Source organism: Sorex fumeus, unplaced genomic scaffold (assembly GCF_029834395.1).
Source record: "Sorex fumeus unplaced genomic scaffold, SorFum_2.1 ptg000063l, whole genome shotgun sequence".
Taxonomy (NCBI): Eukaryota; Metazoa; Chordata; class Mammalia; order Eulipotyphla; family Soricidae; genus Sorex; species Sorex fumeus.
The window spans coordinates 31,171,393-31,184,795 of NW_026606120.1; the positions used below are offsets into that span (position 1 = coordinate 31,171,393).

The following is a 13,403-nucleotide window of genomic DNA, read 5'->3' on the forward strand; positions in this document are numbered from 1 at the left end:
CTTGGTTTTATCGATCATTTTGATTGTGTTTTGGGATTCCAGCTTGTTAATTTCTGCTCTAAGTTTTGTTTTTTCTTTCTTCCTCCTGCCTGATTTGGGCTCCTTTTGTTGGTCTATTTTCTAAGATTTTAAGCTGTGGGGTTATTTAGGTGGGCCTTTCTTCCTTCCTGATGTGTGCTTGCAGAGCTATAGACTTTCCTCTTAAAGGTGCTTTTGCTGTATCCCACAAGTTCTGCCATCTCATGTCCTCACTCTCATTTGCTTCCAGGAATCTTGTGATTTCCTCTCTAACCCACTGATTGCTCAATAGCCAGTTGTTTATTTTCCAGGTATTTAATTTGATTCTCCATTTATGTGTGTTACTAACTTCTAATTTCTGTGCCTCATGGTCTGAAAAGAGAGTTGATACCATTTCTGTCCTCTTAATGTTTTAGAGGTGTGTTTTGTGTCCAAGCATGTGATCTATCTTGGAAACTGTTTCATGTTCATTGGAGAAGAATGTATATTCAGCTTTTGGGGGATGAAGGGCCCTAAATATCTACTGACTCCCTCTATCCCACTTCATCCTTTAAATCCAGTATTTCCTTGCTGGGTTTTAACCTCACTAATCTATCAAGGGGTGACAGGGCAGTACTGGTCTATAACTAATAATGTGTTGCTTCCAATGTCTTTCCTCAAGTCTATTAGTAGTTGTTTTAAGTATTTTGCTGGTCCCTCATTGGGCACATACACATTCAGGAGTGTAATTTCTTCCTGATATATGCATGCCTTGATTATTAATAAATGACATTCATTGTCTCTTGTAACCTTTTTCAGCCTAAAATGCATGTTGCAGGATACTAGTATGATCAACCTGGCTTTTTTGAGGAAGTTGTTTGTTTGAAGAACTACTTTCCAGGCTTTCACTTTGAGTACGTGTTTGCTTGAACTATTCAAATGTGTTTCTTGTAGACAGCAGAATTTTAGATTCAATTATTTAATCCATTTTGCCACCTGTGTCTTATAACCGGTACATTTACATCATTGATTATTGTGATGGGGTTTTGTGCCATCTTTCTTTTAGAGGAATTTTATGCTTATGGAGTTTGTCTTGCCTTACAGTTGTTACCCCTTGAGTTTTTCTTTTAAGATTGATTTTCAGCCTATGAAGTTCCTGAGCTATTGTTTATCCGTGAATTTCTCTATCATTCTTTCAAATCTGAATAAGAATCTTAGTGAAGCCTTCATTTTGTTAAGTTTTTGAACTATATCGCACCACTGTCCTCAGGATTACAGGGTTTCATTCAATAGTTTCGCTGTAAATCTAAGGAATTACATGCTGTAAATCTTTGCATGTAATTCCTTTCTTTGATCTTGCTTCTTTCAGTATTGTATTTCTTTTTTTTTCTTTGTGTACACATTTAGTTTTATTGTAACAAAGCAACTTGTACACTTTTTAACGTTTAAAATTGAGCATCTTTTCTTTCCAGTGAAACAAAAAAAGAAATTTAAAAATAAAACAGGAACAAAATTACAATAGAGAATGTCAATTCCAAATAAGATCCTACAGGTTCTGCTGATTCTCCCATCGAGTGGCAGGGCTCAAGTCATCATTAGGAGAGAATTTTATTTTAAAAGTGTCACCTTAAACTGCAAGGATGTCCGTTAAACATCACAATTAAACATGCCAAAGGAGAAGTCATGTTGTCAAAATGCCCACTTAACCCACCCAAACATCTCAAACCCACCCTTTTGCTGACCTTCTATAACCCCATTTTTTTTAAAGATTTTTTTTCTTTTTTTAAACAAGAGAAAGTAGACAGATACATGTTGGTAAACGCTAACTGTCCATATTCACATAGAGACACAGTGTCATCTCTGAGCCCAATATACAGAGAAAGGAGAAAAAAAGCTAGAATTCTATGCACTACTACACAGGGGCCTGGCCCTCCAGCTTCAGCAGAGCTAAGGGTGCAGAAGGTCTTTCTTTTTTCCCCGCAGCGCACGGTGGTGTAGATTCCATCAAGTCTGTGTTGAGACGAGAAGTGATAAAATTTAATTTGGAACAGAAACCAGTAGTCTTTCCCCACTGAATTCTGTTCAAGGTATTTCCCCGAATTAGGTAGAGAACCATGGTGTAAAGGAGAGAAAAAGAGACCTCAAAAAACAGGGCGACAGACTGAGCACAGGGAGTGGGGACGGGGAGGGGCGGGGCAGGGCTAGGGGAGGGGGAGAGAAAAGAAAAAAGACTGCATCTTGCTCCCAGGGACTGGAGAAAATTAAAAAAGATTGGAATCCGTCAGTGTTCCGTTAGTCATCTTCTCCTTCATCCTCCTCTCCTTCCTCTCCCTCGTCGTCATCTTCATCTTCTTCACCTTCATCTTCATCCCCTTCTTCATCAATATCTTCCAATCCTTCTTCCTCTTCATCATCGTCATCATCTTCTTCTCCTTCCCCTTCTTCATCATCCATGTCAGGAACCAAGTAGTACTGCAATGGGTTTGGCCAAATGTCGTCTTTGATGACCTCGCTGAGCTCATCTGCACCAGCATCCGAATGGTCAGTGAACCAAGTGAAGAAGCTCTCGGGTTCCTCATGCTGTCTCTTCCTGCTGGCTTTATTCTGTGTTTGACTTGCGCGTTTCGTCAAATCCTTTCCAGATTTCCATTTGATTTCAGTGGCCTTTGAAGATGGATCACCACTCTCATTCAGATGAAATTCTTTGGAGAGAACTTTATTTTCAAAGTAAGGGTTTTCATCAAAATAAAAATCTATTCTGTAACCCGATTTAATATCTTCAAATTCTGTCACTTCAACTCTTGTCAAATAATGCAGCGCCTCTTCATCCTCCTCCCCAAGCAGCGCAGACACTTGTGGATGGTTGACAAATGTTGTTACCCAAAAGTTGGGGATTTTGGCGATCAATTCCGACCTCTTCTGAAAAAATGGTTGGCGGAGTTTGTTATACTTCTGTTCTACTTTCAAAATCTCCTCACTGGCTTGCTCATTAAGTCTGTCTATTTCATTTTGTACTTCATCAATATGTTCAATCGCTTCCTGCTGCTCTTTTTCTGAGGTCTCGTTGGCCCCGTCGTGGTTGGAGTTGAGCTCCTTTTTACTGACTTTGGCCGCCGGCGCCGACGTGGTGCTGCTCCCGCGGGGGGCGGGCGGGGAGGCGCGAAGGGCAGGCGACGGGCGGGGGGTAGGGGGGCGGCGGCGGCGGCGGCTTCCCCTCTCGCCACACGCGCGGCTCCTCGCTCGCTCCGGCCGCCTCCTCCCGGGCTCGCTCGCTCGCTCGCTCGCTCGCTCCCCGGCGGCTGGCGCGCGCGGCCCTTGCGGCCTGGCGACGAGGGCGGGGCTGGCGCGGCGCGGCGGCCGGGCCGGGCCCGGGCGGTGCGACGGCGGCGGCGGCGGCGAGCGGGCGGGCGGGCTTCACTCACGCTCGTGCTCCAGCTCGCTGCTCGCTCTCCGAGCCGCCTCCTCCTCCTCCGCCGCCTCCTCCGCCTCCTCCTCCTCCTCCTCCTCCACCTCCACCTCTTCTTTCAGTATTGTATTTCTATCTATGGTATTTGTCATTCTGATTACAATATGCCTTGGGGTCTTTTCTATTAGGACCTATTTTAGATGGTACTCTGTGGTCTTCTTGGATCAGGATGTCTGCATTCTCCAGCACTGGGAATGATGTCTTTACCTACTAATATCTCCTTGGGGTTGCCTCCCTGTCCCCCATGGTACTCTAATGATTCTTTTGTTCCTCTTCAATTCATCCCAGAGTTCTCTGATCTAGATTGGAGTTATTTTGTGGATTTTCTCTATCTTTTGATGTTCCTTAGAGGTTTTCTGCATCTCATCCTCAAGTTCAGTGATTCTATCTCCAGCCGTTGTTACTCTCCTGCTAAGGGCACCCATTGAGTTTTTATTTCATCTACCAAATTTTTAATTAATGGATTTCTGTTTGCAATTTTCTTATTACTAGTCTAATTTCCTTCTGTATTTTATTGGCTGCCCATTCCACTGTATCTTTGAGCTCATTAAGCATTCTCACTAGTTTGTTTCTGAATTTTCTTCAGAGAGATTACCTATGTGAGTTTCAGGGCTCCTCTATTCATCCACTCCTCATTGTGTTTTTCTGCGCTGTTTACCTATGATGCCCACTGTACTCTGGAGGTTGATTCTTTCTAGCACGCTATTAGCCTAATCCCCCTCACTGCCTGGGAAGGAGCTGGCGGAGTTTGGGGTTGGTGGTATCTTCTTTCCCTGAATGAGATAGGGTGGGGGAAATTAACTGGCGGTCACAGGAGCAGTCACTCACCCCAACCTGTGGGAGGAGCAAGGCAACAGGGCAATAGAGTCTGTGTCCCAAACTGCATCCAGCTTTTGGGCCCCCAGGAAACAACACTTAGGTTTAGAGAGGAGAGCCTGGCAAGCTACCAAGAGTATCTCGCCCCTGCGGCAGAGCCTGGCAAGCCACCTCTGATGTATTCGATATGCCAAACACAGTAACAACCAAATCTCCAATGGAGACCTTACTGGGCCCACTGGAGCAAATCAATGAACAATGGGAGGGCCTTTACTTTACTTTCCTTTTTAGGTTGAAGAGATTGCCCAATCATCTCCCAGATCGATAAGCTATGAGATACCAGTGTAGATGAATATTTGTACATCTTTACTAGCAGTGCAGGCATCCCTCCCTTTCACATATTTTTTTCTTTAAAAAATTTATTAGTGTTTGGGGCTGGAGCAATAGCACAGCGGGGAGGGCATTTGCCTTGCAAGCAGCCAACCCAGGCTCGATTCCCAGCATCCCATATGGTCCCCTGAGCACTGCCAGGGGTGGTTCCTGAGTGCAGAAGCAGGAGTATCCCCTGTGCATCGCAGGGTGTGACCCAAAAAGCAACAACAAAAAAATTATTAGTGAAGTTTATACCAGCTTGAATCAGCTTAAATCAGCTTAATCAGTGGCTGAATGAATAGCAATAATCCTACATTAAAAAAATAATAAATTTTAATTTTTTAAAGTAATTCTACTCCTTAAATTTCTAGGAAAATGTTTTTAATTAAGTAGTTTATCAATGGAAGGCACTTTGCCTATATAAACTTTGTATTTTCTCTTACAGGGAAATTCCTACCTACAAAGTAAGCAGTGCTTCTGGGTTCAATTCTCTAAAAACTTCAAATATAACCTTCACTTTCACTTACAGCTAAAGTTCTGAGTAACAACAGAGTAAGGATTAACAGCACATATGGTTACTTAATAGAATAAAGTGAAATATTTTTATTTTTTATATTCTAATGTTTTCCCTGTTCATTTTTTATAAGCTGGTGCTTGTTATGATCACTTGTGGGTTTTATTCCAAAGGAATTTTGTTTCTCCCTCCCCCCTTTTTAATGAATCACTGTGAGATACACAATTACAAAACTGTTCATGATTGGGTTTCAGTCATACACACCCATTCCTTCACCAGTGTACATTTCCCACCAGCAATGTCTCAGTTTCCCTTCCATCACCTCCCCTAAATGATTATATTTCTTATTTAATTTTTATTTTCCAGTTCCCCACATAGTAAAACAAACTAATGTAAAAATTCTAAACTCCAGAGGATGAAAAAATAACATAATGTATTTTTGTATTTATTATTAGTGAAAAGTGTGGGAAAGTAAAATTGGCTCAGATGAATTTCATGTGTGCTTTCAGTGTAAAGAAAAGTGAATCAGAGCCAGAGAGACAGTACAGGGGTTAAGGTACTTGCCTTACATGTGACAGACTTGGTTAGACCCGCTGCTCTGAATGTATACTGCTGAGCGCTTCTGGGCGTGAACCCTAAGTACAGTCAGGAATAATGTTTGAGCACTACTGGATATGGCCCAAAGGAAAATGAACCAATAATCTAGTTGAACTATTTATTTCTTAACAAGCTATTTATTTATGTGTATAGTAGAGTAGCTATTTCCCTACTTAACTGCCCTAGGAGGTCAGCTAGAAACTCAAATGCTGAACAGTATGGTAGCTATAAACTGCTAAGGCTCTAAGTAAAAAAAAAAAATACCTATATTTAGGAAAATTTCAATACTGCCTTTTTAAAAGTTGCAAAGCAAAAACTTTATGTTGGAATAGTGTGTGCTTGAAACCCTTTTATTAAGCATTTTGTAATTTAGAGCCTAAATAAAAATAGAAACAAGAGGGAGGTAAGAAAAATACGACATTGTTAATGAGAGTTTTCTTTGCCTTGGTGGTAATATAGTTTATTTATGCATTGTCCGTAGTAAAAATAATTTTGTATATAATAAATAAAAATGTGATTTGCATGACACAAAAAGCTGCATGTAAACATAATGAAAGAAGGCAAGATTATGAAATTGAGATTATGGCTCCTGACATGCCCTGTGATCAGACGTGCTGTGCCCTCATGCTTGGGCTCATGTTTCCTCAGAATGTGGCTAAGCAGGGGCAAGCTGTGACCCCAGACGGCATTTCCTGACAGAAGCACAGGAAGGGGATCAAGATAAGCCTTAGCAGATTGTAGAACAACGCCTCTGGAATAGTAAAGAATATGGGGGATTGACGATGTAGGACTTCTTAGAAACAGCTTCAACTAGCAAATGCTCTTGCTAGTCATTACTGAAAGAAACAAAAACATTTGGGGGCTGGAGAGATAGCACAGTGGATAAGATACTTGCCTTGCATGCAGGCCTACCCAGGTTCTATCCTTGGCATCCCATATGGTCCCCCAAGCCCCATCAGGTGTGATCCCTGAGTGCAGAGACAGAGGTAACCCCCGAGCACTGCTGGATGTGGACCCAAAAAGCAAAGAAACAAACAAATAAATAAAAACATTTAAATATGAAAAAGGAAAAAACAAAATTAGTAAAGTCACAGATTACATTTCTTTCAGCTAAATTACCTTGGGAAAAATCATCCGGTAGTACTTATTTTTTTTTTTACCTATTTCATTAGATAGATAAACACAGTATATGGGGATATGGCCCCAAAATTTATGCTTTGTTTGTCTTTGCTCTGTTCTATGTTGAGAAATGTATAAAATGCCACACATGCCTCTTCCAGGAAATATTTCATGGCAGTATTGATGGCATCCCTGACTGCTATAAAACTTACTCCCTTTTGGCTAAACTGTGTGTGGTATCAAAGAATCCCTGTCAAAGCAGTTCTAATTGTAAAGAACATTGAAGGTATTGCATTTCTGGAATTTAAGTTATACTATAAAGCTATAAAAAACATACATTTGTGTGTGCATAACTGGAGTCAAGATGCACCCTCAAATCAGTAGAATAGAAATGAGATCCAAGAGATAAGTCCTCAGATCTATGTACAGCTAATGTATAATAAAAAAATTCGCCTATGTGGTCTCCCAAACTCTACCAGGAGTGATCCCTAAGTGCAGAGCCAGAATAAGCACTGAGCACCACCAGCTATAGTGCCAGATCAAAATTTACTAATAATAAACTTTGCAGTATACAGTGTTCTAACACCACACCTCCCACTTGTGTCATTGTCCCTCCACCAGTGTCTAAAGGACCCTTCCCACCATCTTGGCAAACTTAGTTCTCTAGAACTACTCCCAGGTTCTGTTACGTTGGCCGTTATTCACTTTAGCCTTTTGTTATTCTCTTTTATGTTTCTTTATAATCCACACATGAGAAAAATGATTCTCTATCTGTCCCTTTCCTTCTGATTGACTTCAATCAGCATGACACCCTCTAGTTCCATCCAGCTAACAGAGAATCGCAGGACTTCATCCTATCTAGTATTCCGTTGTGCATATGTACCAGTTCCTTTTCTCCTCCCCCAATTGATTTAAACACTGGTTTACAAAGTTGTTTATAATGCGTTTGTTATAGGCATTCAATATTCCAACCCCAATTCCACAATCACTGTGACATTCCCTCCACCATTGTCTCCATTTTCCTAACCATTCCTCAAAGCCTGCCGCTACAGCAGGTCCACAATATTTTATTTTATATTGCTTGCCACCACTAAATGGCTAATAAAATTATTAAAAAATGCTTCATTAAAATAAAATTTTTAAAAATTTCAAAAAAAATCTGGCTATAGCACACACTAGGGGAAAAGGCAGCTCAGACAGAGAAGGGAGCACCAAATAAAGGGTGTTGGGAGGATCCTCTCAGGATGGGAGAAGCATGCTGAAAGTAGACTATAGACCAAACATGATTGCCACTCAATGCCTCTTTTGCAAATCACAACACCCAAAAGGAGAGAGAGAACAGAGGGGAATGCCCTGCCACAGAGACAGGGTGGGATGGAGGTGGGAAGGGAAGTGGGAGAGATACTGGGATCAGTGGTGTTGAAGAATGGGCACTGGTGGAGGGATGGGTACTCGAACATTGTATAATTGACACCCAAGAACAAAAATTTTTAAGTCTACAACTGTACCTCATGGTGTTTCACTAATAAAAATTTAAAAATAAATAAATAAATAAATAATCTGGCTATACTCAGTAGAGCAAGGAATGCCCCTTCATTCATCCTGAGCAAACTGGATAGGTATATACAAAAGAAACCTTTTTTGCATAAAATATGCAAAAACTAATTAAGAATGGATTACTGACATCAAGATTAACCTGAATCCATAGAACATGTTGAGAAGAACATATGCAGGCAGAGCTATCTAGGATATGGATTTCAGAGGTGCCTTCAGTTATTTGCTTCCATTAGCAAAGATAACAAAAATAAGAAAATTGCACTATACTAATTAAAATTTTTTTACATACCAAAAGAAACGGGATAAAAGTAAAGACACCCTTCTAAATGGAAGAAATGTTCACACACTATATATTAAATGAGGGGCTAATACTCAAGACACAGAAGTACTCATAAAGCTCAACAATAACAAAAGTTTAATGATACCATCAAAAGTGGGAGAGGAGGTGAAAAAACACTTCCTTCAAAGAGGACATTTGGATGGCCAGGCATATGAAAAAGTGTTCATCATCACTTTTATTCAGGTAAATGTAAATCAGAATGTCAAAGAAATACTACCTCACACCAATGAGAATGGCGTTATCAAAAGACGGGAAGCAACCAGTAGTAAAAGGAACCCTCATCGACTAGTCATCTGGTAGCTTCTATATAAAGTAGTCTGGAAATCCAAAAATATAAAACTAGAGTGTCCATATAACCAGAGATTCCTTCTCTGTGCATTTACCACACACGAATATTAGCTTGAAGAGACACGTGCACATCTATGTTCATTGTATCACTTAGAGAAATAACCTGAACCTGAAAACAACTAGAATTTCCAGTGACAGATGAGTGGATGAAGAATTTCTATTATGCACAATGATATAGTATGCAATTATAAGAAAAGATAAACTATCTGCATTGAAAACCATAAGGCCCAAAAGAAGAGGGGGAGGGAGAGAGAGAGAGAGAGAGAGAGAGAGAGAGAGAGAGAGAGAGAGAGAGAGAGAGAGGTGTTTGCCTTAGTGGCAGACAGTGGGAGAGGGGTCGGGTGCAGGAGGGAAACTGGGATCATTGGTGGTTAAAAAAGCACACTGGTGAAGGAACAGGTATTGAAACATTATATGACCGAAATCCAATCACGAACAACTTTGTAAATATGTATATCACTATGAATCAATTAAAAAAAAAAGAAAGGGGAAAAGAAAAAAAAGAAAAGATGAACTGATGCAGTTTGCCGAAACACACATAGAACTGGAAGGTATGATGCTAATAAAAGAAGTCAGAAGAAAGGGCTAAAGAGAGAGCTCAGTGGCCCAGAGGACATGCTTTGCATACATGAGGACTGAGTTTGGTCCCCAGGCACCACCAGGAGTGAACCTTTAGCGAGGAGATAGGAGTAGACCATGAGCACTGCCAGGAGTGGACCAAGAACCAAAAATAAATCAGTCAGAGGACAAACACCAACTGATATCACTCATCTGTGGTATATATAGAGAGAAAACAAAGAAATGGTATCAAGTGAAGACAAACCCAAGGCTATGAATTACAAACCTGAAATTATCAAGTAAGAAGGGAGTGAATATGGGAGGATGAAAGGCAGACAAGAATAGCATAAGAGCATGGGTAACTTAAGGAATGGGGAGGAATGGTAACTCATCAAATAAATCAACACTATTATAAACATGTTGCCTAAACTTCAACAAGAGTTATTATTATTAATGGTTCTAACAATAACTGACCCCAATTTTGAGGGCAGACAAAATTTTGCAAAGTTTTGGAAACATTCCAACACCTCTTGAAACAAGGTCATAACTTCTTAATGCTACAAAGAAGCCCAGAGGTCTTTGAGTTGTGCCAGATCACATCCCTGAAAAAAAACCGTTAGTTGGTCTCTGCTGGAACAGGCCTGGGGTACTTCCACCTGGAATGGACAAAGGCTGCTCTTGTCCTGACACGTCCAGTCCACACTGCAGGAGACAAGAGGCACAAGTTCAGCCAGCAGGGTATGGCGGCAACGGGGAGGGTGGAGAAGGGTGGGCAGCAACGAGAACCTGTAGCCCAGAGCCCCTGCCCTGTCCCCACCTGTCCAGGGTCCCACCACTGCCCCCACATTTCCCTGACACCTTCACTCCGAGGGCTTTTTCCTACTTGATGTACTATTCAATCCCCTCCTAGATCTCTCCCAGGAAGCTAGCAGTCATGGGGTTAAACCACAGGCCCTGGTAAGCAGAAGAACGCGAGAAGGGAAGGGGAGACACATTACCTTTGTGGACGTGCACTGAGGCTCCAGGTCCTACCAATTCATTCAGGTCAACTGGAAATGGGAGGATGGGGTCAAGTGATGAGGAGAAGAGGCGAGCGCTCTCGCAGGATGTTACCACCATGTCCATCTATGGGAAACCCTGGGAATTGGGTCAAGCTTAGAGTCATCTGAACCCTGCCAAGAGTTATCTCTGAGTCTAGTACCAGGACTAAGACCTGAGCACATTTTGATTTGCAACCCCTTGAGCTAAGACCATCCCCAAACCTCAGTATGTGCACTTACAAGAACATTTGATTAAGTGTCTTTTTTGTTAAGGGTCTGGATTAAAGGAGCTGTACGTGAATGTGCTACTATTGCTAACATGACATTGTAGGTAAGGGCATTGGTGTCAATGTGTGCTTTGGCTAAGAGAGGCTTTGCTATGGGACTTATATCTGGAACCATAGATATTAACAGTCATTTTTCAAAATGTCTTATTGCTAAAAGCACTGATACTGAGTGGAAACTGGATAAGTAATATTTTTGGTACAGATATTTTAAAAAATGTGACTCATGTGTGCCACTTATTGCTGTTAACGTTTCAGCTAGGCAAAACATATTTATAGAGCTTTTATTTAATTTTTAAAATTTTTTTATTAGTGAAACACCATGAGATACAGTTAAAGACTTACAAATTTTTGTGCTTGGGTTTCAGTTATACAATGATCAAGTACCCATCCCTCCACCAGCGCCCATGCTTCATCATCATGGGTCCCAGCATCCCTCCCATCCCCATTCCCCCCATCCCAACCTGTCTCTGTCTCAGGGAATTCCCTTTTGTTCTCTCTCTCTCCTTTTGGGTCCTGAGGTTTGCAAGAGAGGCGTAGAGGGGCAATCATGTTTGGTCTATAGTCTATTTTCAGCATGCTTCTCCCACCCTGGGAGGATCCTCCCAACACCCTTTATTTGGTGCTCTCTTCTCTATCTGAGCTTCATTTTCTCCTAGCACATGTGGTTGGCCTCCAAGTCACAGAGCAAAATTCCTGGTACTAATCTTGGCCACGCCTGGGTGTTAGTTTCCCATTTTGCTGCTTTATGTTCCACAGATAAATGCAGTCTTTCTGTGTCTATCCCACTCTTTCTGACTCATTTCGCTTAACATGAGAGTTTCCATGTAGTAGTTCCACTTCTATGTGAATTTCATGACTTCATCTTTTCTAACATCTACATAATACTCCATTGGCTATAGAACTTTTAATCACAACTTATTCCCTAAAACTAAATGATATGTGAGTAGATGCTAAGAGCACTGTATTTGACATTTTTTACGTGATAGAGCATGGTTTGTATTATAGTCTTTAGAAGTTCTTTTTTTCATACAAAAACAGCTGCAATATTGACATTCAATTTTGGATGTCAAAAGTCAAATTTAATTACACATCCACATTAGATCTGTAACCAAATTGTAACATTTTTGTTCCACACATTCTTTTATCTGAAATATTTTGGAATTTGTAGATTTTTTTCCATCAATGCTTTTCAATTTTCAAGACACTCCTTTGAATGGGAAGTTTGAGGTGGGAGAATGACTTTAGGGGACTACAGAGAGAGAGTACAGTGAATTGGGCTCTTGTCTGGCCCATGTTGGACCTAAATTCAATCCCCAACACTCCATGTGGTCCCTGAGATCCATCAGGACTGATCCCTAATCCCTGAGAAGATAGTCAAGAGAAAAGCCCAAGAATCAGTGGATGTGATCCAACACCCTGTACCCAAGAAAAGGGCAGGTTTTTTGGATTAAGAAAGAGCCTAAAGATCCCCTCAAACATTCACTGCCCATAACCAGACTTCAGTTCTAAGAAGGTGACCTTAAGTCCCCAATAAGATGAACACATGAAGTATTGTGCATCTCACATCAATCTATATATCCAAGTCCTTTTCATTGAGGAAAATATTCATTTTGTCATATAGACTAACAGAGAGATGTTAATACTTGCCAAACATCAGAAACAGAAAAGATAGTAGTATGTACACTCCAGTATGTACCTTATTCCCAATCATGGTTTGGAAAACTGGAATGATCAAGGCAGCATCATGTAGGATTGCTAAGACAAAATAGCAAATAAGAAAACAATAAAGGCCTGAAAGCCATACTTTGCACTTACGGACATACCGCTTTTGTTGTCTTGGTTTGGTTTTTCAGTCGATCCCTGCAGAGTTCAGAGTTATTCAGGGCTCTGAACAAAGGATCCACTGGGAAGCTATTTGAGAACAAGTCGGGGGACTGGGGATCAAAAATTGGCCAGGGACAGGGCGAAACAAGCAGTCCAATTCCTTACTAGCCCTTCAGGCACCTGTTAAACTACCATGCAAAATTTAACTCCCCCTGGGAGATGCCTGCCACAATCCCTTCATGGTATAACTGAAGCTGTCCACAATGTCTCCACAGTTTGAGGCCAGTTCTGAGTCAGGGCGGATGCCTGTGATTTGTCCGTATGAGCCTGGATTTGTTCAGTGTTACAGCTCCTAGTTAATAGCTCAAATTTTTCGGATGGCAATGGAAGACAGGAAAGAAAAGGCGTTCCTTGGACAACCCCTCTTACCCACACACACACTCACACACAGAGACACACACACAAACACATGCATCACTGCAACAACCTGTAGCCTCGAACACTCCCTTATAAAGTGTCTGGGTTTATAAATATTCTCTCTCCTTACCCTCGCTTGTTTCTCCCATCA

The 13,403-nt window shown here is 41.2% G+C and overlaps 1 protein-coding gene across 1 annotated transcript; it reads right to left on the bottom strand.

Moving 5' to 3' along the window:
• Positions 1 to 1,396: 1,396 nt before the first annotated feature.
• Positions 1,397 to 9,060, bottom strand: LOC130034979 (protein SET-like). Its single transcript, XM_056126474.1, has 2 exons — positions 8,996 to 9,060; positions 1,397 to 3,319 (listed from the first exon to the last, which is right to left on the bottom strand). Exons 1-2 carry the CDS (start codon positions 9,058 to 9,060, stop codon positions 2,290 to 2,292), a joined length of 1,095 nt encoding a protein of 364 aa, XP_055982449.1. The 3' UTR covers positions 1,397 to 2,289.
• Positions 9,061 to 13,403: the final 4,343 nt, after the last annotated feature.